The following is a 26,628-nucleotide window of genomic DNA, read 5'->3' as shown; positions in this document are numbered from 1 at the left end:
AAAGATGCTTGCTCCTTGGAAGAAAAGCTATGACAAACTTAGACAGTGAATTAAAAAGCAGGCATTACTTTGCCAACAAACGTCCACCTAGTCAAAGCTATGATTTTTCCAGTAGTCATGTATGGGTGTGAGAGTTGGACCATAAAGAAGGCTGAATGCCGAAGAATTGATGCTTTTGAACTGTGGTGTTGGAGAAGACTCTTGAGAGTCCCTTGGACTGTAAGGAGATCCAACCAGTCCATCCTAAAGGAAATCAACTCTGAATATTCACTGAAGGACTGATGCTGAAGCTACAGTTCTTTGGCCTCCTGAAACAAAGAGCCAACTCACTGGGAAAGACCCTAATGCTGGGAAAGATTGAAGGCAGGAGGAGAAGGGGACAACAGGATGAGATAGTTGGATGGCATCACTGACTCAATAGATATGACTTTGAGCAAGCTTCAGGAGATGGTAAAGGACAGGGAAGCCTAGTGTGTTGCAGTCCATGGGATTTGCAAAGAGTCAGACACAATTGAGCAGCTGAAATGAAGAGAGACGTTTAATAGAAAATGCACACAGAGAGAAAACAAGCATAGCCACGTTGATGTAAAAATTGACTTTTTTCAAACAGAAAGCACTGAAATATTTTTTTAATAACGGATTGGGTATATTAAGAACAAGGCACACCACAATTCTATACCCGTTTCCAATGTGTGGATTTTTTTCCCCACCACCAAGCAATTCATCATTAGCTGGGTGTCCTACCATTCAACTCAGTTCTGACACTATCTATCCAAAGACAGTATCCGATTCCAGAAATTACGAGCTCAATCTCAGAAGGCTGCTCACCCCCTCCACTACCTCAGATGCTGGTCACAAGTCCAGGTTGTCACCTGTACTTCTAACTGACTGGCTATAAATCAGATGTTCCCACAACCCACTCCTGGGTTCTATTAATTTGCTAGAGCAGCTCACAAAACTCAGGAAACCAGTTTACTTACTTGTAGTTCAGTCACTAAGTTGTGTCCAACTCTGAGACCCAGTGGACTGGAGCACACCAGGCTTCCCTGTCCTTCACTGTCTCCTAGAGTTTGCTCAAGCTCATGTCCATTGAGTTGGTGATATCATCCAGTCATCTCATTCTGTCTCCTCCTGCCCTCAATCTTTACCAGCATCAGGGGCTTTTCCAATGAGTATCAGGTGGCCGAAGTATTGGAGTTTCAGCTTTAGCATCAGTCCTTCCAATGAATATTCAGGGTTGATTTCCTTTAGGATGGACTGGTTTGATCTCCTTGCTGTCCAAGGGACTCTCAAGAGTCATCTCCAGCACCACAATAAGAAAGCATCAATTCTTCAGTGCTCAGACTTCTTTATGGTCCAGCTCTCACATCAGTACATGACTACTGGAAAAACTATAGTTTTGACTATATGGACCTTTGTTGGCAAAATGGTGTCTCTGTTTCCTAGTACACTGTCTAGGTTTGTCATAGCTTTCCTTCCAAAGAGCAAGCATCTTTTAATTTCATAGTTTCAGTCACCATCCACTAATCCACCATCCAATAATTTTGGAGCCCAAGGAAATAAAATTTGTCACTGTTTATACTATTTCCCCTTCAATTTGCCATGAAGTGATGGGACTGGATGCCATGATCATTGTTTTTTGAATGTCGAGTTTTAAGCCAGCTTTTTCAGTTTCCTTTTTCATCCTCATCAAGATGCTTTTTAGTTCCCCTTCACTTCCTGCCATTAGAGTGGTATCACCTGCATATCTGAGGTTGTTGATGTTTTTCCTGGCAATCTTGATTCCAGCTTGTGATTCATCCAGCCCAGCATTTCTCATGATTGCTAGATTCTCATGACTTGCTAGATTACCAGTTTATTACAGGGTGTTAAAGGATACAAATGGATGGCCTGATTCATAGGGTGATATATGGAACAAAGAGGCATCTAATTCATGGAGCTGGGGGCCTGGCATGGCAGAGCATGGATGCATTCTGGTTTACTAACTGAGAAGCTCTCTGAACCCCCTCCTTTTGAATTATTATGAGGTTTCATGACATAAAACCTTGGCTTCCCTGGTGGCTCAGAGGTTAAAGCATCCGCCTCCGATGCGGGAGACCCAGGTTCGATCCCTGGGTTGGGAAGATCCCCTGGAGAAGGAAACGGTAACCCACTCCAGTATTCTTGCCTAGAGAATCCCATGGACAGAGAAGCCTGGTAGGCTACAGTCCACGGGGTCGCAAAGAGTCAGACACGACTGAGCAACTTCACTTTTCATGACATAAACATGATTGATTAAATCTCTGGCCATGAGTGAGTGATTCAACATCCAGCCCTTCTCCACTCCCTGCATAGCAGGAGATAAGACTGAGAGTTCCAGCTATTTATGACTGATTCTCCTGGTGACCATCTCCATCTTTCGTCTGTCTGTCAGAGATTTGCTCAGTCATGTCCAACTCTGCAACCCACAGACTGTAGCCCACCAGGCTCCTCTGTCGATGGAATTCTCCAGGGAAGAATGGGTGTGGGTTGCCATTCCCTTCTTCAGGGGATCTTCCTGAACCAGGGATTGAACCTGGGTCTCCCACACTGCAGGCAGATTCTTTACCATCTGAGGCACCAGGGAAGAGGGTTTCCAAAAGTCACCTCAGTAACATAAACTCCGTTGTGGATGACAGGGGCTTGTTACGAATAACCAGATACCTGCTTATGGTTCTCAGGAACTGAGGACAAGAGAATATGATAACAAAGACTCCATTGCTCTCCTCACTTAAGAAATTCCAAGGGTCTGAGGAGCTGTGAGTCAGGAACAATGGACAGAAGACCAAAATATATACTTATTATAATTCCTAATATCATGTACACTTTGCCCATTCTGTAATGGAGGCTGCCCATCTGTTTATCTTGATATCCTCCCAATGCCTGGGCTTTTTCGAATTCAGTACACTGTTCCCAGGTGTTACCATCCTTTCTGATGACTTTTATTTTCATCTGTATGTGAATAACTTTCAGGTCATCAGCCCATATCTGTGCGACCTACTGCCTCTTGGGCTATTCTGTTGGGTTGTCCCTCTGGAACTGCCAATGCCCACATCCACAAATTCACATGTCACCTTTCTCTTCAAGACTGTTCTCCCTTTGTTCCCATTCAGCTGAACATAAAACCTGGTGTTATCTTAACCAGTTCATTCAGCTTCAACTTCCACACACAGCAACTCCCCTTGTCCACCTCTTTCTTACACAGCGCTTCAATGCTCTCTGTCGCCATAGCCCATGGTTAAAAAATGATTAAAGAAGACAGTTCTGGTGATATCAGCAAACTTTATTTAATGCTTCATGAAGCAGACAGTCTCCATTCTGAGAACAACACCATGGGGCAGAAGGCAGGAAGCTTTTGTAAGATGAGAATAAAGAACAAGGAAGAGAAACATAGAAAATAGCTGATTGGCTGGGGTCACAAGGTCACTCTTGTTTGGGATGAGAAGGCCCAGAGTTGGGTTGGCATTTGGGAATTGGCTGACTGGACATCCTGGGTTTCTGGTCAAGAGAAGTGTTTACAGGGACATGAAAGTTATGTAGGTTTTGATTTGCTAATGTGACGCCTCAGGTAGAAGTGGCTTCTTCTTGGGCCTGGCAGCTTCCCCAATGGCTCATCAGTAAAGAATCCGGGAGATGCAAATTCAATCCCTGGGGTCAGGAAGACAAACAACCAACCAAGCTATGGGTGGACCTAGAGATTATCCTACTAAGTGAAGTGAGTCAGACAGTGAAAGACAAATATCCTATGATGTCACTTATACATAGAATCTTTAAAAAAAGATACAAACGAACTTATTTACAAAATAGAAACAGACTCACAGACATTGAAAACAGACTTAGACTTACCGAAGGGGAGAGGGAGGGAGGGATAAATTAGGGATTTGGAATTAACAGGTGCATACTACTATATATAAAATAAACAACAAGGACGTCCTGTATAGCACAGGGAACTATATTCAATATCTTATAATAACCTATAATGAAAAGGATCTGAAAAAGAACATATATATATATACACACTCACACATATGTATATGTATATGTATGTGTGTGTATAACTACATCACTTGGCCCTACACCGGGAACTAACACGACACTGTAAATCAACTATACTTGCATGGAAGCAACAGCAGCAACCAAGCTCCTCCTCATGGCGTACAGGCATGCATTGACTAGCACCTCAACCGCAACTCACCTCATCCCCAAAACCCTTCTGCTCCAAGTCCTTAGATGAACTCAGCATATGGCTGTTTGATGGACACTTCCCAGGGGTTTCCAAGCCATCCTGGGCTGCCCTTGTCACAGCCAGTTATCCCACTGAATTGAAATCGCTCGTTTGCTTGCCTTTTGAGAGTGAGATCAATGTCTTGCTCATCTCTCTGTCTCCATCACAGTGTCTGGTGTGGAGCTGGCCTCCATAATCATTTGTTGAATGAGGAACTCAGTCGTCTTGCTATAAAGAAGAGCCTCATTTAAAAAATATTAGGACTAAGAAAACAATATATGGAGATGCGATTCTTTTCCACGGACTGTAACGCGTTACTCGTGGTCTTTGACAATTCAAGTTACAGGAGATACAGATTATAATTATAAGGCTACATAATACAATTAACAAGGGCCATTATGTTTGTGTAATTAACTCTACAGAGACTTTACCACATTGGGAAGCTCCTTAGAGTCCTGAAACCAGCAGATGTACAGGTTACGTTCTTGAATCATGACCCACTAGAAACAGAAGAAACAACAACAGTCACACCTAGAAGGAAGACAAATCGGGCTAAAAGGACGAAAGGAGATATAAGAAGTATTGAGAGAAATGTAAAATTGTGGTGCTCTTGTGCATGGTTCCATGCTAACAATAATGAAAACCTTTCTGCTGGTTTTCTGAGAAAGGACATAATTTCAAAATTGACTCAAGAAAAATGGATTGGCCATGATGGAAAAAGTACTTGTTGGCGCTGTGCCCATACTGTTTTATAGTGACTTCTTTCAAACGTGTAAAAGATCTATTATGACAATATAGAAAACGTGGAATTCTACTCAACTGATTTTGCTTAAATCGTAGTATTCTAACATTCAACCTGACCCAGAGAACCAAATAAAAGGAAAACTATAGATTTCTGGAATCTCCATTTTTCCTTCTCTTTTTACAGCCCTTGAAGTTCTTTTCACCTAATACCTGAATTTCAGCAAATTTCAGCTGGGGACAATTTTTCAGACACTGCAGTCCCTCGACTGGTCTTCCAGGAACTGGCTGCTCATTTTCTCAGAGCCTGTTTGATGTTGTCACTCTTAGTCTCTAACCGTGGCAGAGGGACCCCAAATTTCCCATCTGTGAGGTCCATCATCCTCACCATACATTTTTCCAGGCTTTTCTCAACATCCAGGCTAACAACCACACATTCTCCTCTCAAATCTAAAGGGAGATGATGTCATGGGTCAACCCTAAGTGTATCTCGGAATTCACTTTCACAGTCAATTAAACTGTGATGCAGAAAACAAATCCACTTACACACACACTCCTCCTCCAATTATTCTCACGCATTTAAATGGCTTTGAGCTTGAGTCGTTTAGGTTTCCAGCAAGTTCCAGTAACCCAATTTAATTTGTCAATTAAATTATTGAAAGGAAGGTGGCAATCGCTTTATAAAGAAATCAGGGAGAAAAAAAATGTCTCTTTTTAAAAAACAATTTAAAGGACATTTTCAAAAAAATGTCTCAAACTTCCTTTCATTATGGTCCAGTCTAACTTCAATCACTGACCTCTGTATTCAGTCTTGGGTGAGTTATACTGCAGAAATCCCAAAGGCGTAGTAGCTGACAACCAGAGTTTTTTTCTCACTCAAATTGTACGCCCCTTGTGGATTAGCTCCATGCTGCATTCACTCTGGGAGCCAGGATGAAGGAACACCCCCCTATTTATGTGCTTTTGTGGCAGAAGAAAAAGAGAAATGGGAGGACACACTGATGGGTTTGAAACTTTTCCTTGGAATTCCATCACTTTCGTATACAAATTTCGCTCTCATTTTATTGGCCAAAGCCTGGTGCTAATGGGCAAGGAGACATCCTCTGACAGGAAAGGGGAAGAAATCATTGGAAATAATATAACCTGTTGCAGCCCACACTCTTGCTCCTAAATATTCACTTCCCTCCCTTAGGCCACAAAATGTATTCATCCCCTCCCCAAGGAAGACACTCAGAAGTCCCACCTGAGTACAACAGAAGACTCAAGATCTAGAATCTCAAGATGTGCATGACTTCTCTTGATCTGGAGACATATGAACTTACAGAGACCAATTACCCTCCCCTGCCACCATACACACACGTGTATAAAATGGCAGAGCTGGGCCAACCACCAAGAACGTTCTCATCCTGAGAACAAACAATGGAAGATACACAACAGTCAAAGCCTCAGCAATTCTGAAATCCTGTTGAACAGACCTTGAGGTGAAGAATGTTACTTGATTAGATTAGACCCTAGTTCTGCTTCCTGGTGGCTCAGGTGGTAAAGAGTCTGCCAGCAATGTAGGAAAACCGGCTTTGATCCCTGGGTCAAGAAGATCTCCTGGAGAAGGGAATGGCTACCCACTCCAGTATTCTTCCCTGGAGAATTCCATGGACAGAGGAGCCTGGTGGCCCACAGTCCATGGGGTCTCAAAGAGCCAGACACAACTGAGCAACTTTCACTTTCTGGAGGGCTTCCCTTGTGGCTCAGATGGTAAAGAATCTGCCTTCAATGCAGGAGACCTGGGTTCATTCCCTGGGCTGGGAAGATCCCTGGAGAAGGGAATGGCTACCCAGTCCAGTATTCTTGCCTGGAACATTCCATGGACAGAGGAGCCTGGCAGGCCACAGTCCATGGGGTCATGAAGACTCAGACACAACTGTGTAAGTCGTGTAGGAGGGTTCCCTTTTCTCCACATCCTCTCCAGCATTTATTCTTTGTAGATTTTTTGATGATGGCCATTCTGACTGGTGTGAGGTGACAAAGCTTTTGCACAGCAAAGGAAACAAGATTAAAAGACAGTCCTCAGAATGGAAGAAAATAATTGCAAATGAAACAATACGGTAAACGGTTAATCTCCGTTTGATATTGAGCTCATACAGCTCAATATCAGAACAAAGAGCCTAATCAAAAAATGAGCAGAAGACCTAAACAGACATTTCTCCAGGAAAGACATAAAGATGTCCAATAAACACATGAAAAGATGCTCTACATTACTAATTATTAGAGAAATGCAAATCAAAACTACAGTGAGGTATCATCTGGTTTATTTCACTCTGAGTTCATTTATTTCTTATAGATGAGCAACCAGTTGCAACTTGCAACTAGACCCTGCTGCCTCCCAAGCTTTTTACCTAAAGCCACAGACTCATTCAATACGTATCTACCCTCTGAGTTATCACGGGCAACAATTTTACCAAATGTTTTGCTACTGCGTATCATGGGTCTTCCCAGCCACCAATACCATTTTCTTTTTTTTTAATTTTGGTTGCACTGGGTCTCTGTCACTGTGTGCAGGCTTTCTATAGTTACAGAGAGCAGGGGCTACTCTCCAGGTGTGGAATATGGGCTTAGTTGCCCCGAGGCATGTGGGATCTTCCTGGACCAGGGATCAGACTGGTGTCCCCTGCATTGCAAGGCAGATTCTTCACCACTGGACCACCAGGGAAGCCCCCAATACTGTTTTCTTATTTTCTACTGCCTGCCTGACCCAGGAATCTACACATCATATTTTAGAATTTTTGTTATGGTAGCTTCTTATTTCTATGTACCAATTTCTGTATTGTTGACTCAAACCAAGTTATACCATAGTAATAAAGAAGCCCCAAACCTCTGTGGCTAATAATGACATAGGACATTTCTTACTCACATTACTTTTCCTTTATGGCTGTCTTCTCCACTTTATCCTCATTCTGGGACCTGTTCTTTTTAGGGCATGCTGTTCTCATCGAAGAAGGAAAAGGTCACAGACTAGAACCACATGATGGCTCTTAAAGTGTCTAATCGATAATACCCTATGTGAGTTCTACTCTCATTTCATTGGCCAAAAAAGTGATAGAACCAAATCTGATAGAAATGGAGTGGAAAGGTTAATCTCCCTTGCAGGGGAAGAACATAAGTGGAAACGTTACACCTTTTTCTCAGCTGTTCTTCATAAACATGACTTTGAACATGCAAACGCTCATTTTATCTTGTTAGAACAAGATACATACTTAGAGCAAGATGAGAGTTGCTGCTTTCTTGGAAGGTTTAAAACTTTCTAGAGACATATGCATTGTCTGAAGTGTGACACAACTCCAAAGTACGTGAGGTGTGGAGGGGTGATAGCAGATGGCTGGATGAGCAGGAAGAAGCCAAACGAGCAGGTGGCGTGTTTTTCACCAGGAGTCTCGACGGAGCGAGGAATGTCGCACTCCCTGAATTCTGAGAAGTTCCTGCAAGTTCACAAGTGTGCTTGAAGCTGAGTGTGGTGGAAAACTGCTCATCTGATGTCTTGAAAAGCTGGGGCAAGTTTGCATAGAGAAGGCTTGGGACTTGCTAGTCACGTCCCAGGTGGCGCTAGTGATGAAAAACCCATCTGCCAAGGCAGGAGATGTAAGATGTAGAAGATCAAATTGTAAGACACAGGTTGGGGAAGATCCCCTGGAGGAGGGCAGGGCAACCCACTCCAGGATTCTTGCCTGGAAAATCCCATGGACAGAGGAGCCTGGTGGGCTGCAGTCCATGGGGTCACAGTCGGACAAGCCTGAAGCAACTACGCATCACACACAGTCATGCCCCAAGCTGAGTTCTCACCTCCGTGCGCCCAGACTTCTCATGCCCCTTTTATCTCCACAGTTCGACATGCAGAGGATGACTCTGGAAGAGTTGAAGCACATCCTCTATCACGCCTTCCGGGACCACTTAACGATGAAGGACATTGAGAGCATCATTATCAACGAGGAGGAGAGCCTGAATGAGGCCTCGGGGAATTGCCAGACGGAGTTTGAGGGCGGTGAGTACCCCCTTTTTTAATCATCAGTACTTAGTTTAAAAAGTAAGTGTCTATTTTATTTTTAATATTTATTAATTTATTTGACTGCATGGGATCTTGGGCTTCCCTAGTAGCTCAGATGGTAAAGAATATGCCCACAATGTGGAAGACCTGGGTTCAATTCCTGGGTTGAGAAGATCCCCTGGAGGAGGGCATGACAACCCACTCCAGTATTCTTGCCTGGAGAATCCCTATGGACAGAGAAGCCTGGTGGGCTACAGACCATGGGGTCGCAAAGAGTCAGACTGAGCACATACATGGGGTCTTAGTTGCATCATGCAGGATCTTCTATTGTGGTACACAGGCTCAGTAGTTGAGGTGCTTGGGCTTGGTTGCTCCACAGCATGTGGGAGCAACTTAGTTCCCCGACCAGGGATTGAACCCACATCCCCTACATTGCAAGGCAGATTCCTAACCACTGGACCACTGGGGAAGTTCCCAGTAAGTACCTTTGCTTCTGCTCTCTGCCTGCTTTGGAAGAGGCCAACACCTCCATATCCTCTGGATGAAAAATGTGTTTATAGACTCCTGGGGTGAAGTGGCCATGGATGGACCCCACAAATCCAGGAGCAAAGCTAAAAGATCCTTTGTGGAAAGATGCAGTAGGTTTCTGTTCCCCAAACTCTGAATTTTAGCAAGACTTGTGTCGACCCTTCCTTCCTTTGATGACTCTGAGGTCTGTGACTTGCTGAGGGGCTCAGTGACGTGAGCCTTTAGTTAGTGGGGGCCGCTTGGGTGGTGCAAAGAGCCTATTTGAGCTACTGGATCAAGTCGAGTGGCTAATTGTGTGATCTTGGGCAAGGGGAGTAGCTTCTCTGAGTGTGTATCCTCACCTGTAAACATCAGGACAGTTACATCTACTTCACAAGATCCTTAGAAATGGATTACTTTTATGCTATGGTATCTGAACGCACTGGCCAAAAAAATAAAAGCCATGCTCATGAGAAAAACTTTGATGAACCCCACCAAGTAGTTACAGAAGAAATAGGTTCTCCTAGAGCCAAAAATGAGCTCATGAGAGGTCATTTCTCTTAGGTTCATGAAAGAAAAATAAAGCCTACCTTATTCGCTAACCAGTAGAGAGTTCCAGGGAAGTTAAATAATTGAATCCCTCTTTCCAACTTTGAAAGTCAGAGCTGTTAAAACTCTGATGTACAGATATTTTTAAAAATTACCTTAAAACAGCATAGCAGGCTACCAGCAATTTTTAACTTAAGGTTGAGACTTTTTAAAAAGGTCTACTACTTTCTTCTGTTTTTTGTTTTGTTTTGTTTTGTTTTGTTTTCTGAACATATTGCAACAAGCCTATATGTGCAGATGGTAAGCTGTCACAGAAAGACCAGAATGCAATTTGGTTCCCTGGTCTTGGAGTTGCTGCATTAGAACCAGCTGAACCCTACAACAGGCAGACAGCATGGGGCTGAGTTAGTCCTGGGCACCTGTGGGCCCTGTCTGGGCTGAATTGTTGCGGGAAATGGCTTATACTCCATTTTGCCATTTTGCCAAAATTAACCAAAGTCTGGGAACTAGGCAGGAGATTGGGGTAAACTTAAGAGCAATGCATCCCTGTTAAAGGTGTTCACATTTAAAGATTTCATAAGTGCTGGCTTCCCAGGTGGTGCCAGAGGTAAAGAACCCATCTGCCAATGCAGGAGATGCAGGTTCAATCCCTGGGTCAGGAAGATCCCCTTGGAGGAGGGCATGGCAACCCACACCAGTATTCTTGCCTGGAGAATCCCATGGACAGAGGAGCCTGGCGGGCTCCAGCGCATAGGGTTGCTATGAGTCGGACACGACTGAAGTGACTTGGCATGCAGTGTACACGGCAAACAAAACCCACTTGTGGTTCAGAAGGGGCCTTGGTCACGCTGCTTGGGACCTGGGCCATAGCATCCATGACTGCGTTTGGAGTTGGAGCCACACAGACCACACTAGGGCAGGAAGGTCACAGCCAATGCCATTTACAGCTGGGCAGGCAGGGGAAGTGGAGGATGAGCAAGGGTGAGGAGGGTAGGGACTGGATTAAAATTTCGCGTAACAGCAGGCCTGGCTTCTCCGTTCCATCTGGTTCTTAGCGGATAGACTCGCTGCTCACACAGTAGAAGCATTGCGGGGTGGGCCCCAGCTGTCAGACACACTCTTGAGACGGGTAGGAAGAATATTTCTGGGCACTGCTTTTTTCCACAAGAGACTTTGTTTATGGATCGGTGTTTTATTCAGAGAAATGTCACAAGTCTTAGTAATTTGAGAAAGGTCAGACTGCCCTGGGAAATCATCTGAACTCTAAGCACTGTCTTTTTATTACCCAAAAGCTCATCTATTAATAAAATAAATGGCTGACTTAGGGGTTTCCTGGGTCTGCTTTAATGATTAGTACATATAGGATTAGCCACAGTTCCCATTTAGGAGTGATTGATAAGGACCAGGAAACTGTGCTTTAAAATTCATGGTCTTATTTAATACAAGAAATATTATTTGTAATTAGCACCTTGCTTTCTAGAGTGACCTATGTGACCTTGATTACACAATCCCTTTTATGTATTTTCACAGCAGAGAGGGTTTTTAAAGTATGTCAGCGCTTTTTGGCCCCACACACAACCTCATGTGTTTAATGGTAAGATTTTTCCAACCTGGGCTATGATCCATGTCACCAGTGCATTTATTTAATGCCTGCAGCTCTCCCCAGATTTAGGAAGGAGCCTCCCCAGTTTTACTCTGGGCGAAGATGTCTGGAAAGAGACGGACACACAGACACAGAATTCACCCTGGTGCCCTAGGACTGAGAGAGTCCGTTTGAGACCTTGCGGTGACCTTGGCCTTCTCCTTTCCATCTTTCCCCTACGCCTGCTGCCCACAAACAGGGACCTGTTGGCAGTTGGAGCCTCTCCCTGCTTCTACCGCCGTCTGATGGCCTAATTGCATGGCTTGTGCTTTCTGAATCCTCTTGGCCTTCAGCTGTTTGGGCTGACACATCCTGCCAGCGGTCAACCTCTTCCTGTCTGCTCTCACCCTTGATCCAGGCTGCACGCTCGCCTGTCCAGTCACTTCACCTATAGCCTCGCTGACATCTCAGAGTCCCCCTCCAACCTGGCAGCATCCACCATGACACATCTTGGTTGGTAAATGCAGAATCTAATTCTGAAGGGACATGGTGGTTTCCTTGCTTTCTTTCAGTGATGGACCTCTTTACTTATTTTTGACTGCACTGGGTCTTCGTTGCTGCTCGAGGGCTCTCTCTAGTTGCAGCGAGCGGGGTCTCCTCTCTAGTTGTGGTGCATGGGCTTCTCATTCCGATGGCCTCTCTCGTTACAGAGCATAGGCTCTGGGTGGCACAGGCTTCAGTAGTTGCAGCTCCTGGTCTCTAGAGCACAGGCACAGTAGTTGAGGCTCATGGGCCTAGTTGCTCCGTGGCAAGGGTTTGATTCCTGGACCAGGGATCAAATCCTTGTCCCCTGCATTGGCAGGTGGATTCTTAACCACTGGACCACCAGGGAAGTTCTGCGATGGAACTCTTCTCTCTCCAAATTTTATCTTCCCAGCAACCCCAAGTGACCGAAGGAGAAAGGGAGCTGGGACATTCCCCCAGACCCCAGAGCCCTGCTCCCAGGCCACCTGCCCTCTTGCTGCTCCCCATCCAGGACGCTCTCTCTTCCTCCTCCTCTTTTTAGAGCTTTGCTGAAGCCAACATATTCCCATGCTGATGAGCTTGCCTGTAAAGCTGGGTGATCCATGGTGCTTGGAAATTCTGCTCTATTTGGTATCAGAGGAAGGAATCAAGGAGGAATAAAAACCTAAAGATGCAGGAAGTCTTTGCCTCAAAAAGGTGAAAGGGCACATCTGTTTCAGAGTAAAGAAGGAGGAGATAGCCAAGGAAACAGGCATTTTGCAGCAGAGTCAGAATCTGAAGAAGCCCACATCAGATGTCTTGGAGCTCAGCAATGCTGGAGCTTCTGGGGTGTGAAGGAAGTTTGAAAAATGCTGTAGTGTGAATCCCTTAGAAATTAACAGGAGGGTTTTCAAAGGCCGTCAGCATCATTTTATGTCAGTGACTGTATTTTTTTAAAGGTCACTAGCCTTCTATTTATTTATTTAACAGTGAAAATGTGTTAGTCAGTCGTGTCCGACTCTTTGCAGCCACGTGGGCTATAGCCCACCAGGCTCCTCTGTCCATGGGATTCTCCAGGCAAGAATACTGGAGTAGGTAGCCACTCCCTTCTCCAGAGAGTTTTCCTGACCCAGGGATCAAACCCAGGTCTCATGCATTGCAGGCAGACTCTTTACCATCTGAGCCACCAGGGAAGCCCATTTAACACTGAAGGCTTTAAAAATATATATTTGTGTGTTTACTTAGCTGTGCCAGGTCTTAGTTGAGGCATGCAGGATCTTTAGTTGTGGCACGTGGGATCTAGTTCCCTGACCAGGGATCAAACCCAGGCTCCCTACATCGGGAGCCCGGGGTCTTAGCCACTGAACCACCAGAGAAGTCCCGCAATGGCTATATTTCTCACTTTTATGAATCTTGGGTCTGATACTTTCACAAATGTGTTCAGATTCTGATCATTAAATTAGGAAGTGTTGATTATTTCACACAAATGGAAAAATTTGAAGAAACAGGTCAGGAGTCCAAAGGGTGAGGTGCCTCTGATGGGAGAAATTTCAGGGGGCAGGTGTCTACGTTTTAGGTTTCATTTTGCTTTGGTTTCACTTTATTTGTTGGACTTTTAGGTCAGCACAGACCACACACCCACTCCACCCCACCTCATGCACATACAGCCCCTCGCATAATCCGATCTGCCTTACCTTCATGGTAGGTAGGGCTCTGCAATCATTAGGTAAGCATTACTTTTCTCATCTTCTCCCACAGAAAGGACAAGAGGAAATAGAATGAAATTCTGAGTTACATATAAGGAAAGTTTTCCTGACATCTTCAGGAAGTCCTGAATTAGGGCCTCAGAGCATGGGTAGATTTTCCTAGAGCCCCAGAAGAAGTCATTTACAGAAAACCCCAGGAAGGCTGAGAAGAGCCTAGAACACTCTAGAAGAATATAGCACAAAGATTCTGATGTGGACTTCCCATCATTCACACCTGGCTTAATAGGGAGAAAATCATCAACTTGAGTCAGACACTTGACCAGGTGTCAATCCACATCCTGGGTGCTTTGGGTAACAGGTCGTTTAACCCCACTAAGTTCAGGGGCTCCCTGGTGTTACCCAGAGTTAGCAGTCTCTGTGTCCCCAATCCAATGAGACTATTTCACTAAAAGTTGAACTTCCAGGCCCTCTCAGCCCCTCATTTTAAAAATTCCTGCACTAAGATAGAATAAACTGATGTACTAATGTTTTGTCAGTATTTGTGTCCCAATTTGGTGAAATAAGTAGGTCAGCATCTGCCGGCACAGGTCAGATATAAGACTTTGTAACCACTCACACTCACAACACCCACTCACCATCCATCCCAATTGTGCGTACTCCGTCACTCAGTCGTGCCCAAATCTTTGTGACCCTATAGACTGCAGCCTGCCAGGGTCCTCTGTCCACAGGATTCTCCAGGCAAGAATATTGGAGTGGGTCGCCATGCCCTCCTCCAGGGGATCTTTCCGACCCAGGGATCAAACTCTCATCTCCTGCATCTCCTGCATTGGAGGCAGATTCTTTATCCGCTGAGCCACCTGGGAAACCCATTCATGCTAATAAGGGAGGTTTAAGATGGTTTGCTTTGGTTGGACCACCTGTAAAATCACTGGCTATTTTGACTCTGGAGAACGTAAGCTTGGTGACACTAAGAGACAAATTTCACATTTTATTATTTGGTTCCAGTCACTTGACATATATGGAATTAAGTGGCCTTGTGTTTGAATCATCTATTCTCCCATCACCGACGCCTTTTTCAGAGTTCTTACAATAGATCGTGCTGAATGTTAAGTTCAGTGGTGTTTGCTTCCCGAAAGTTTACTTCAGTAGTGTTTGCTTCCAGAATGCTTACTGCTTCATTCACATTGGCCAGGCCAGGAGGACTGGGATAAGGGATAGCTGTCCGGCATGCCTGCCAAGAGCTGTTCATTTGTTAACACACTGGACTGACCTGTAGGCAGGTACTGAGGGGTCAGTTCTGTGGCCCCCAGGCAACAGATGAGGAAACCGAGACTCAACAAGGTGGTCATTTATCCAAAGTCAAACAGCGAGTAAGGATTTGAATCTGGGCCCACCTGACCAAACCATGCCCTGGCTCTCCATTCAGGGTCCTGGGTCATTTCCCCAAGCTTACACATTTCAAAGACAGTTTACAGAATGGCTCTTTGCTGTCCTTACTCCTTTTCCATTTCTTCAAATGAAATCATATTATTAGCATATCTGGAAGTTGAGTAGAAGTGCACGCAGCAGGATCTGTGTGTGAGCCCTTTCAAGACACATCCCCCAAGTGTTGTCCCTAAATGGAATACCAGCTGCTGGGGTTTTGTAGACATTCTGACAACATGTACGGGAAAGGGAAATCAAGCAAAAGTCATCAAGTGGGGAATAAATAGTTTCTCTGAAAGCCACAGCAGAGCTCTTCCATACCATTCAGCATGATGGACAAGAGAAACACCTGTCAGAGGGGTGACCCAGGCCAGGCAGCCCCAGAGGATTCCTATGCAGCCATTCAGGTTCTCTTCTCTGCCCTGTGTGGACTAGCCATGTGATCCGGAGAACTTATTTTAAAACTCTCTGAGTTGTGCAGACATAAAGAACAGAGTTTTGGACACAGTGGGGGAAGGAGAGGTGGGACAATTTGAGAGAGTAGCATTAAATATACATTGAAAGTGAAAGCCACTCAGTCGTGTCTGACTCTTTGCGACTATACAGTCCATGGGATTCTCCAGGCCAGAATACTGGAGTGGGCAGCCCTTCCCTTCTCCAGGGGATCTTCCTAACCCAGGGATCGAACCCAGGTCTCCTGCATTGCAGGCAGATTCTTTACCAGCTGAGCCACAAGGGAAGCCCAACATAAGCTGGTGGGAATTTGCTGTATGATGCAGGGAACCCAAATCCGGTGCTTGGTGGCAACCTAGAGGAGTGTTGATGGGGAGGGAGATGGGAAGGAGGTTCAAGAGGAAGGGGACATATATATACCTATGGCTGATTCATTTTAATGTATGGCAGAAACCAACACAATATTGTAAAGTAATTATCCTCCAATTAAAAATAAAATTTTTTTTAAATGCCCTGCATTTAGCACAATGATGCACATAGCAGGTACTCAGTAAATGTTTGCTGAATGACTGAAAAAAAAAAAACTCTCTGAGTCTTTTTTTTTTCATCCACCCCATGGAAAGATTGGACAATGATGGTCACAACTAGATTCAAATACTTCTGGGCTCCTTGAAAGGTCAGAAGGAATTTTGCAGCTGTGTCTCCTCAAGTCGTCCCTGCTGAAGTCAGAGTGTCTCTGTTGGATGTCAGATGGACATCTGGATTTGGAGACCTGGCCGTGCACCTTGGGTACCACATGCCCATCCAGCTGAAAAGGGCATGACACGCCATCCACACCATCTGCTCCCAGCTCAGCGGGGGTGATAACTTTACTAAAATAAAACCTGTTCTCCTGGGGTAGGTATCGGAGGTTAAGGGGTAGGTGAGGTCCCTGGCAGGCAGTGAGACAGGAGACAGTTTGAAAGAAAGTTAGGGCTTTGGACAAAATTTTTAAAAAAAGGATTTTTCTTCTACTATTTGAGGACCTATCAAAGCAAACCTGTAGGGAGGTTTTTCTGGAGCCATGAGTGAAGAGTGAGGAGATTCTGAGATACATGATAGAGACCTGGGGAGGTCTCTACCCTCCCCATGCTCTATTTATTTTTGATAAATTAGTATGATAGTTAAGAACTCCAGCTCTGAGCTCTGGACAGGGCTTTCTTAAAATCTTGCCTCACCACATACAAGTTACATGAGCAAAGCACTTAAATAAATACTAAGAGCTGAATTTTTTTCATCTATGAAATGGGAATCATATCATGTCCTACTTCATATGGTTGTTATGAGCACATAACGTGAGAATTTTTTTAATTAATTAATTTTAATTGGAGAACAATTCCTTTACAATATTGTGATGGTTTTTGCCAGACACCAGCATGAATCAGCATAGGTAAACGTGTGTCCTCCCCATCCTGAAACCCCCTCCCACCTTCCTCCCCATCCTACCCCTCAAGGTTGTCCCAGAGCACCGGCTTTGGGTGCCGGGCTTCACACATCGAACTCACACTGGTCATCTATTTTACATATGGTAATGTATATGTTTCAATGCTATCCGCCACATGAAAATATTTAGTACAATGCCTAACACGTGGCTCAGCCAATAAAGAATCCGCCTGCAGTGTAGGAGATACGGGAGATGAGAGTTCAGTCACTGGGTCAGGAAGATCCCCTCGAGAAGGAAATGACAACCCACTCTGGTATTCTTGCCTGAAAAATCCCATGGACAGAAGAGCCTGGCAGGCTACAGTCCAAAGAGTCACAGGCAGACACGACTGAACATAAGCACAATTTTAAAACACAAACAAAAAAAAGCACTCAAAACAAACAAACAAAAAAAAAAACCTGGCCAATCCCTGGCCCCAGTTCTCTTCTTCTTTGTTTGTATTTTTCAACCTGGAGACATTGCAGAGTATGTGATGCTGGAATGCCACATCTTGAAAAATGGCCCAGGGACCAAATTTACAGGGTTTGAACCATGTCCTCTTCATATGTAAAGTCAAGTCCTTGCCAGCATTGGAGTTCCCATGAATATTGGTCAAGACTCTTTTGTCTGTAAGTAACAAAAACTCAACCCAGACCCCGTCAAACTAAAAGACACTGGCTCAAATAATAGGGGAAGCCAAAGGGATGAGCTTTGGTTGACTTGGACCCAAAGAGCTCAAGCAACCTTCTCTCCCTCCCCTCGTCTTGCTCTCTCTCTCTCTCTCTTTGTTCTGTCTTCTCTCTTGGCATCATTCTTGGGCAGGCTTTCTCTCCCCAAGGTCAACAAGATTCTCTCTGTTAAGATTCAGTTCCATTCCGAAAAGGGACTCCAATCAAATCTGCGTGGCCTGTGTGCCTACCTCTGGACTAAGCCAAGAGCTCAGGGTACTCTACTAGCCAATGTGGTTTGTTATGGGGGAAAGGTGAGGCCCTGGATTGAGAATTCCACCAGGTGCAAAGGCACAGATCCCTAAACCAAAAGATGGATTTTGCTACATGAGGGGGAAGGATGACTGGAAAGGCCCCAATAACACCTGGCCACACCACGCCAAGGATCCTTGGAGGACCCGCAAAGCCAGACACAGCTGTCTGACCTCTAGAAACCCAAGAAGATTTTGTAGAGAAGAGACCAGCTCATACCCACACAATTACAGGTGGCCTGTCCTCCTACGAAAGCATTATAAAATGCACAATCCTGTTTCCATAGAGGCCACATCCTCCACCTCTAACTTCAGGTCTTAAATGTGGGTGCCTGGCCATTTCTGTTATCACTGACGTATAGAAAAATCTCTTTCACGAGCTCTTAATTAGTTTCACTCTAGGCTATGGAACTATCCAATTTCATACAATCATAAAGTGTCAGACTTGGAAGGATCACAGACCTCTAATAGCTCCCAGACCTGCTAGGTCTGGTTTATGAGTGAGAATCACCTGAGCTGGGTTTTATATTGTTTTACCGTTTCCTTGGGCCCCAAACTCCCTGCCAGGACTATCACTTACATAGGTCTATGTTGAGGCAATTAGTCAGAATTGTTATGATCCTGATTTGCCTTACTCGGGAGCCTGTGTCTCTGAAAATTGAAGCCAGAAAGATTTTGAGCCCATTCTATCCAGGATCACCCAGCTGATCCGTGGCAAAATTGGTGTAGACTCCTGTCTCTGGGAAAAAATTCAAGAGCTACTGCCTGGCATTTGCTCAGTGGAGCTGTGTGAATCTCTGTTAAAATAAGAAGGGGAAGGAACAGTCTATCGCTACACCTTTACACACCCAGGTCCTGTCACAGCAGCCAGGAGTCTGCTGAAGTGCACAGATTCACTAATGACCTTTCAAGAAAACAGGAAACCTAGCTTCTATATCCTCCTGTGTCAGCCTCCCCCTGTGCACATTTCACCCCCATGTATTTTCTGGACTCCTACTGTGGCATCTATGTACTACGTAGAAAGAGATCAGAATCTACCTGGGAGACTTCGCTGGTGATCCAGTGGTTAAGAACCTACTCTCCAGTGCCAGGGGCCGAGATTCAATCCCACACTGAGTCCAGGGGCTACGATCCCACATGCCGCAGGCTGACTAAGCCCACAGGCCACAACTGCTGAAGCCCACGTGTCTAGAGCCCATGCTCTGCAGCAAGAGAAGCCCCTACAGGCTGCAACTAAGCCTACATGCTGCAATTAAGACCCAACACAGCCAAAAAATTACACACACACACTCAGGAGAAAGACATAGAAAAGATCACCAATAGCGTGATGTATTCTTGCCATTTTCAGTGTTCCAGAAGATCCAAGAAGGAATAGGTTCCTTGAGAAGTTAAACACAGAGTTACCATATGACCCAGCAATTTGGCTCCTAAATTTGCACCCAAGAGAACTGAAAACACGTCCACACAAACACTTGTATCAGTACGTGAACGTTCATAGCAGCATTATTTAAAATAGCCAAAAAAATAGAAACAACCCAAATGTCGGTGAATGGGTAAGCAGAATGTGGCACATCCATTCAATGGAGTATTATTCAGCCACAAAGAGGAATGACGTACTCATCAGTGCTCTAGCGTGGATGTACCTGGAAAGGATATTAAGTGGCAGAAGCCAGACACAAAAGGTCACATAGTGTATGGTTCGGTGTATATGAAGTGCCCAGAAGAGGCAAATCCATAGAAACAGAAAGTGGATCAGCGATTGCCAGGGGCTGGGGGGGCTAGGGGATGAGGAGTGACTTCTTATGTGTTTGGTGTTTCTTTTTGAAGTGATAAGAACATTCTAGAATTAGGTGGTGGTGATGGTTTCACAACCCGTGGGAATGTACTAAATACCACTGGATTGTACACTCTAAAAGGGTGAATTTTATGCCATGGATTCTACCTCAATTAAAAGTAAGTAAATAGTAAGAGCTGGTACAAAGAAGAACACTCCTGCCTACCGTGTCCAACTCTTTGCAACCCCGTGGACTGTAGCCCGCCAGCCTCCTCTGTCCATGGAATTTTCCAGGCAAGGATACTGGAGCGGGTCCCATTTCCTTCTCCAGAGGATCTTCTTGACCCAAGGATCAAACCTGCATCTCCTGTGTCTCTTGCATTGGTAGTGTCTTAACTCAGAGACAAAGAGCTCCATTATTTAAAAATATTTACATATGAGGCACTTTGAGAGTAGGATAGATGTTCAGTAGAAGCCTCATGGAAAAGTTAAGTTGGGGTTAGGCCTGGAAGAAATGAGAGGGAAGGTAGGTAAGCACCATTAGCAGAGACAAAAGTATGAACAGTGCTGCAGAGTCTTAGGTAGAGAAGAAACCTGCTAGGCTGAGACAGAGGTGACTGGGGGAGGGACGGAGCCATGGTCTCAGAACAGAAGGAGATAGGAGGTGATCTGTGGTTCCACTTGCCGAGCTCAAGAGCTGGACAGCACTGCTTCTCCCAGCTAGGCAGGGGGTGGGGGAGCTTTGCAGGGAGATTGCAGGGTGTGGTGACGCATAGCCAGCATGGCTCCAAGAGGGTGAGTCTGGCTGCAGTGCAGGATGAATCACTGAGGGAAGAGACCAAGGCAAAGTTCTGGGAGCATCTGCTGCAGGCTCAGCCCAGGACTCCTGCAGGAAACAGGAGGCAAACCAGCACCTCTTTTCTCTGATCCTCAGAGGATACAGGGAGGAAACGGTGCATTTCTCTGGCAAGTGACAGTTGCACCTAGCTTTTACTGTTTTATGAGCTGGTTCATCTTGGAACTAATTCTTGACATTAGCAGAACAGTTATCATTGGCTCCTTTTACAGAGAGAGAAACTGAGGCTCAACGGAGTTCAGCATCTTGCCCAGGGTTCTTCCTCAGTGCAGTGAGGAGAAGTCATGTCTCCAGCTTCCAGTGCATCCTGGGGAAACCAAGCATAGGCATTGAGAATAAATAAATACACCAAAGTATAGTGCAAGGCAAATATGCGATAGCCAAAGACAGGCATTCAGTTATCAACAAGCATAGTAATTAGTGCTGGGTTAAACTGCTGACCACACCAAGTGTTTGAAGTGTATTTCCTTTTAATTAAAGTTTAAAAATGGAGACAAATGAAAGCAACATGTAGTTAACATTCTCTTTTTGGGAAGACTAAAGCATTTTCTTTGTATCTTTCTATGGCTGTACTTTTCTATTGCTAAACAACTGATCAAGAGTTTGTACAGAACTTTGGAACCTGCATGTTAGAATCAGACCTGGGTCCAAATCCCACCGTTTTCATTTGTTAAATGATCTTGGACTACTTCTCCGAACTTCAGAGCCCTCACCTACTGAATGAGGATGACGTACTCAACTCATTAAGGACTATCGCTATCAATTCTTCCAGGACGTCTATAAAGCACCTAATGTGTACCTTGCCCACTGATGTGGGTGTTCACTAACTAAACAGTTTTTTCAAGGTTTACAAAGGGGAATTAGAACTCACTGGGCACAGACAACATCCCAGTACCTTCCTATGTTGTTAATCCTCACCACAAGGTAGGTCTTATTAACCCCCATTTTACAGATGAGGAAACTGAGGCCCAGGGAACTTGGCTTGCCCAAGGTCACACAGCTACTGTGTGGGATAATACAATCGTGATTCACATTTGGGTCTGGCTCCAGAAGCCATGACTTTTTCACTCTGCCTCACCACTTCCCTGCGAGTGACTTCCCTGATGGTCCAGTGCTTAAGAATCTGCCTTGCAGTGCAGGGGACACAGGTTTGGTCCCTGGTCAGGGAACTAAGATCTCAGAAGTGGTGGAGCCACGAAGCCCGCATGCCACAACTGCTGAGCCCGGACGCCACAACTGGAGAATCCATGTGCCTCAAGGAAAGATTCTATGGGACGCAATGAAGATCCTGCGTACTGCAACTAAGACCTGACCCAGCTAAATAAATGCATGTTTTCAAAGAGAGTAGAGCAATTATATTAAAAAAAAAAAAAAATACTGGATGTGAAAGGTGTCTCTTTCTTGACCAGAGTCTGAAAATCAGACTCCAATGATGAGGGATTTCGGAGCGACCCAGGCGTGAGCTGGAGGCTTCCCTCTCCTTACAGGGCTTGGGTCTGGATCCAGACTCATGGCCTCACGAACCAACTATTAGGTCCCCAGGCCTTCCCTCCTTTCTTATCTCTCCCCTCCCATGCCTTGAAGGATTTTTACATCAAAGGTGCAGCTGCTCTCCTGGGGGATAATCCTATTGCCTGTAACCTTGTTTTCTGGGTGTCCTTCACAAAGAAGGGCTTCCGCAAAAAATCCCTCCCTCAGCCCAGTCCCAGTTTTTCTTTCCCTTAAGCCTTCGCCAGCCCTCAGGACAGGAAGGTAGAAGGCTGCCTTCAGCAGCATTTCTGTGCTGAGGAGCAGCTCAGAATAAATTAGCTAGTCCTCAGAACGTGTGAGACGCGCCACTTCCACATCCCCGTCTTATTTTCTGCTTGGGTCCCTTCTTCCCAAACGCTACCTCCGTTTTCCTTCCTGACGGCTGCTATCTTTTCCTGGGGGCAGGCACATCTCCGCACCAAGGAAATTTTCTTCCTCCAGGTAAAAACTTATAAGGTTCTAAGACCCAGGCATGATGAGCAAGTGGTAGAGAAGAGAGCCAGAAATACTTTCAGTCACCCGAGGGAAGCAGAGGCCCAGTGGGCCCGGGAGGATTAAAGATAACAAGAGGAGGCCTGATACGGCAGAAATAACCAACAGGTCTTGGGTGACAGAAGCTGTGCTGGGGGCGCTGGGTCTCTGTGGAGTGCGGCTTGCTAGAGGAACTTTCTGGTGGATGTCATGTTTAGAGGCCCCTCGACGCCTTGTCTCAGGGGAAGCTAGAAACATCACACGCTACCTGCTTCTTCTCTGCTATTTCGAGGGCTTTAGATGAGCCATTGAGTGTCAAGGAGGAGAGGAGCTTGAACTTTTCTGTAGGTTTTTTCTTTTTAAAAGGTATGTGGACCCTACTTTGACGATTTTCTTTTTGCTTCTTGCTAGCAGAGAGTAATTGTAAGGGAAACTATATGTCTTTTCTCCACTTAATTTGGCCTAAAGAAAAACCAAGGTGCAGTAGAATGCCTAGCAGAAGGGCCCCTTTGCAAAATGAAGGATAATCTGGAAATGTTCTTCTGTCCTGGTCTTGGGTTTCCACAATACCCCCCATCCCCATATCCCTAACGCTCGTATGTGCATGCATGCACGCACACACACTCACACGCACACACACACACATGTGCAGTCCTCCTGTCCCCAGCAACTCAGACTCTATCAGGTTTGGGGGCCCCACCGAGACCTCCTGAGTCAAAAACTCTGAGTGGGGGAGGGCCCAGAGACCCCCTAGTCACCTGGTGCATGTTTACTAAATCGCCTCAGTGCGTCCAGCTCTTTGTGACCCCACGGACCGCCACCTGCCAGGCTCCTCTGTCCGTGGGATTCTCCAGGCGAGAATGCCGGAGTGGGTAGCCATGCCCTCCCATGTTCAACCCAGGGATGGAACCCCAGTCTCATGTCTCCTGCGTTGGCAGGTGGGTTCTTTACCACTAGAGCCTGGAGAGCTTATTAAAAACACACATTCCTGGTCTCCAGCCACAGAGACTGGATCCAGTCATCCTGTGGAGGGGCTGGAGAATTGGCATTGATATCAAATTCCCAGATGGTGCTGATTCTGCTAATCCAGTGAGTAGCCCTGAGGCAGGTAGCCTTTCCACCAGCCTCCCAGGAAGGGATTTCTGCCTCAAGGTAGGTGGGAAACTGTATAAACGTCACTGCAGGACCAGGAATGGACAGGGAAGGAGGTGGAGATGAAAAGAGGAAAAAGGAGGAGAAGAAATTCTGTCATGGGAAACAATGCCTGGAGGAGAGACCTGTCCCTCTTTTTTTCAAAGCTCTTCCTTTCTTGGGACTTCCCTGGCAGTCCAGTGGTTGCGACTCTATGCTTCCAGTGCAGGGGATATGCATTCTATCCCTAGTCGGGGAACTAGGATCCCATGTGCTGAGCAGCCAAGAAAAAAGAAAGCTTTTCCTTTCTTGTTATTTCCATTTCCCTATTTCTGGCCCATATTTGTAACCCATATTTGCTAATGCTTCTTGATCGAGACCAACTGACGGTTTCTTGTGGGTCTTATAAAAATGGTGACTCAAGACCTCGCCCAACAAAAGATTAAGAGAGTGCCACCCCAGGATCCAAGGTTAGACCCTTGGGGCTGCAGAATCTGGGGGCAGGGACACCCTGCCTCCGAAAAGTCTGAGAGGAGTTTGTGCCTCCCTGCTGTGTGCTGTCCACAGCGCTCCTGGTCCCCATGTCTCAGATCAGGCACCAGGGCCACCTGGGTAAACATGGAAGATCGCTGGCCCAACTCTCATGCATGCATGCTAAGTCGCTTCAGTCGTATCCGACTCTTTGCGACCCTATAGACTGTAGCCTGCCAGGCTCCTTGGTCCATGAGATTCTCCAGGCAAGAGTACTGGAGTGGGCTGCCGTTTCCTCCTCCAGGGGGTCTTCCCGACCCAGGGATCCAACCAAGTCCCTTATGTCTCCTGCACTGGCAGATGGGTTCTTTTACTACTAGCGCCACCTGGCAAGAACCCACTCCCAGAGTCGCCCATTCAGGAGACCTGCGGGATGCAGGGGTGGCCTGAGAATCTGCATTTGAATAAGCTCCTGATGATGCCATGCTGCTCACCCAGGAACCCTGCTCTCGGACACTGGCACGCATATTCGCCATAATGCGTAAGTCAGAGTCATTCCAACCACCAGCCACCCTAGGGGAGAAGGCAATGGCACCCCACTCCAGTACTCTTGCCTGGAGAATCCCATGGACAGAGCAGCATGGTGGGCTGCAGTCCAAGAGGTCACTAAGAGTTGGACACAACTGAGCGACTTCACTTTCACTTTTCACTTTCATGCATTGGAGAAGGAAATGGCACCCCACTCCAGTACTCTTGCCTGGAGAATCCCATGGACGGAGGAGCATGGTGGGCTGCAGTCCATGGGGTCACTAAGAGTTGGACACAACTGAGCGACTTCACTTTCACTTTTCACTTTCACGCATTGGAGAAGGAAATGGGAACCCACTCCAGTGTTCTTGCCTGGAGAATCCCAGGGACGGGGGAGCCTGGTGGGCTGCTGTCTCTGGGGTCGCACAGAGTCGGACACGACTGAAGCGACTTAGCAGCAGCAGCAGCAGCAGCCACCCTAGGAACAATCCTAGGGAAGGTAAGTGGCTTCCAGCCCTGCAGGAGTCTGGAGCGAAGCACTGGAACCTGGTTCTGTCTGTACCACCTGCCTCAGACAATGGGAGGCTGGCACTCTGCAAAAAACGGGCACGGTGGGCCTGAATGATGCTTTCAGTGAGACTCACCCTAAAAGGTTGCCTATTTCCTCGCTCTGAAATCGCTGTAGCTCCAATACCACATCCAGAAGCCTGTACCTCCCTCTGAACATCACATCTGTCATGATTTTTGTTCTAGAAGTTTTGCCACCTCCTACCACCTGCCAGGACACGGGATGCCCAGTGTCCTCCCCGAGCTGACCTGGAGATGCTTTGATGGAAGTGACCAGTCTTCATGCTGGGGGCTGGTCCCCGGGCTTGTTGAGGACGAGGTGCCCGGTCCCCACCCCCTTCTCACTGTGTCATTTCTCTCTCCCCTCGCGACCCTCTCTCCCCGCCTCCTGACCCTCTGCTCCCCTGCCGCCTCTCCTCCCCGCAGTGCATTCCCAGAAGCAGAACAGACAGACCTGTGTCCGGAAGAGCCTCATCTGCGCCTTCGCCATGGCCTTCATCATAAGCGTCATGCTGATCGCGGCCAACCAGATCCTCCGGAGCGGCATGGAGTAGCCGTCTCCCCAGCAGCTGCGCTCCCGGCTCCGCGCATGTGCTTGCCCCGCGGGCAGACTCGTCCTCCACACAAGCGGATGCGGACGGTGCAGACGCGGCACCGTCTGGCGCAGAACCCAAGGTTGCAGTGCAACCCCGTGTCGTGGCAAACCCACTCCATCCCCTTGGCAGGTACACAAAAGGGCTGTCTTCAATGCTTTAATGGTCTTGTTTCCAAATGCAATAAATAGCCAGGAGTTCCGGACGACCGCTTCAAGCGCCGGTAGGACCTCGAAAAGAGAAACTTCACGTTCATCTCGGGATTCCCACGGCCATCCAGGTTGGCGGTGTGAGGGAGCAAAAGAGAGGCTGACCACGCAGTCACCACCGCGCCCCCTTCGTTCTCCCCAGGGGTCAACTGGAGACTCCCCCCACCTCCACCCCCACCCCAGGGCGACCCTCAAGTCCCCAGAGGCTTTCTGGGTTGCCGCAGAAGTGGGCGTCCCCGTCCCACCCTGGCTTCCTTCCTCCACCCAGTGGAGCCCCCTCCCCGCCCGGACGTGAGGGGAAAGCCATTGAA

At 46.5% G+C, this 26,628-nt stretch overlaps 1 protein-coding gene and 1 non-coding gene across 2 annotated transcripts in view; both read left to right on the top strand.

The window, feature by feature from the left end:
* Positions 1 to 26,069, top strand: part of CALN1 (calneuron 1) — a 452,352-nt gene extending 426,283 nt beyond the window's left edge. The window contains exons 5-6 of the mRNA XM_068969439.1: positions 8,861 to 9,017; positions 25,942 to 26,069. Coding sequence (XP_068825540.1) covers positions 8,861 to 9,017; positions 25,942 to 26,069 — 285 coding nt within the window. The remainder of the gene's footprint in view (positions 1 to 8,860; positions 9,018 to 25,941) is intronic.
* On the top strand, positions 2,052 to 2,123 carry TRNAR-CCG (transfer RNA arginine (anticodon CCG)). Its single transcript has one exon. It is a non-coding gene; the product is annotated as a tRNA-Arg (tRNA).
* Positions 26,070 to 26,628: the final 559 nt, after the last annotated feature.

Source organism: Capricornis sumatraensis, chromosome 3 (assembly GCF_032405125.1).
Source record: "Capricornis sumatraensis isolate serow.1 chromosome 3, serow.2, whole genome shotgun sequence".
In the NCBI taxonomy this organism is placed as follows: Eukaryota; Metazoa; Chordata; class Mammalia; order Artiodactyla; family Bovidae; genus Capricornis; species Capricornis sumatraensis.
The sequence above is the reverse complement of the archived record's forward strand: the minus strand, read 5'-3'. Positions and strand labels throughout refer to the sequence as shown.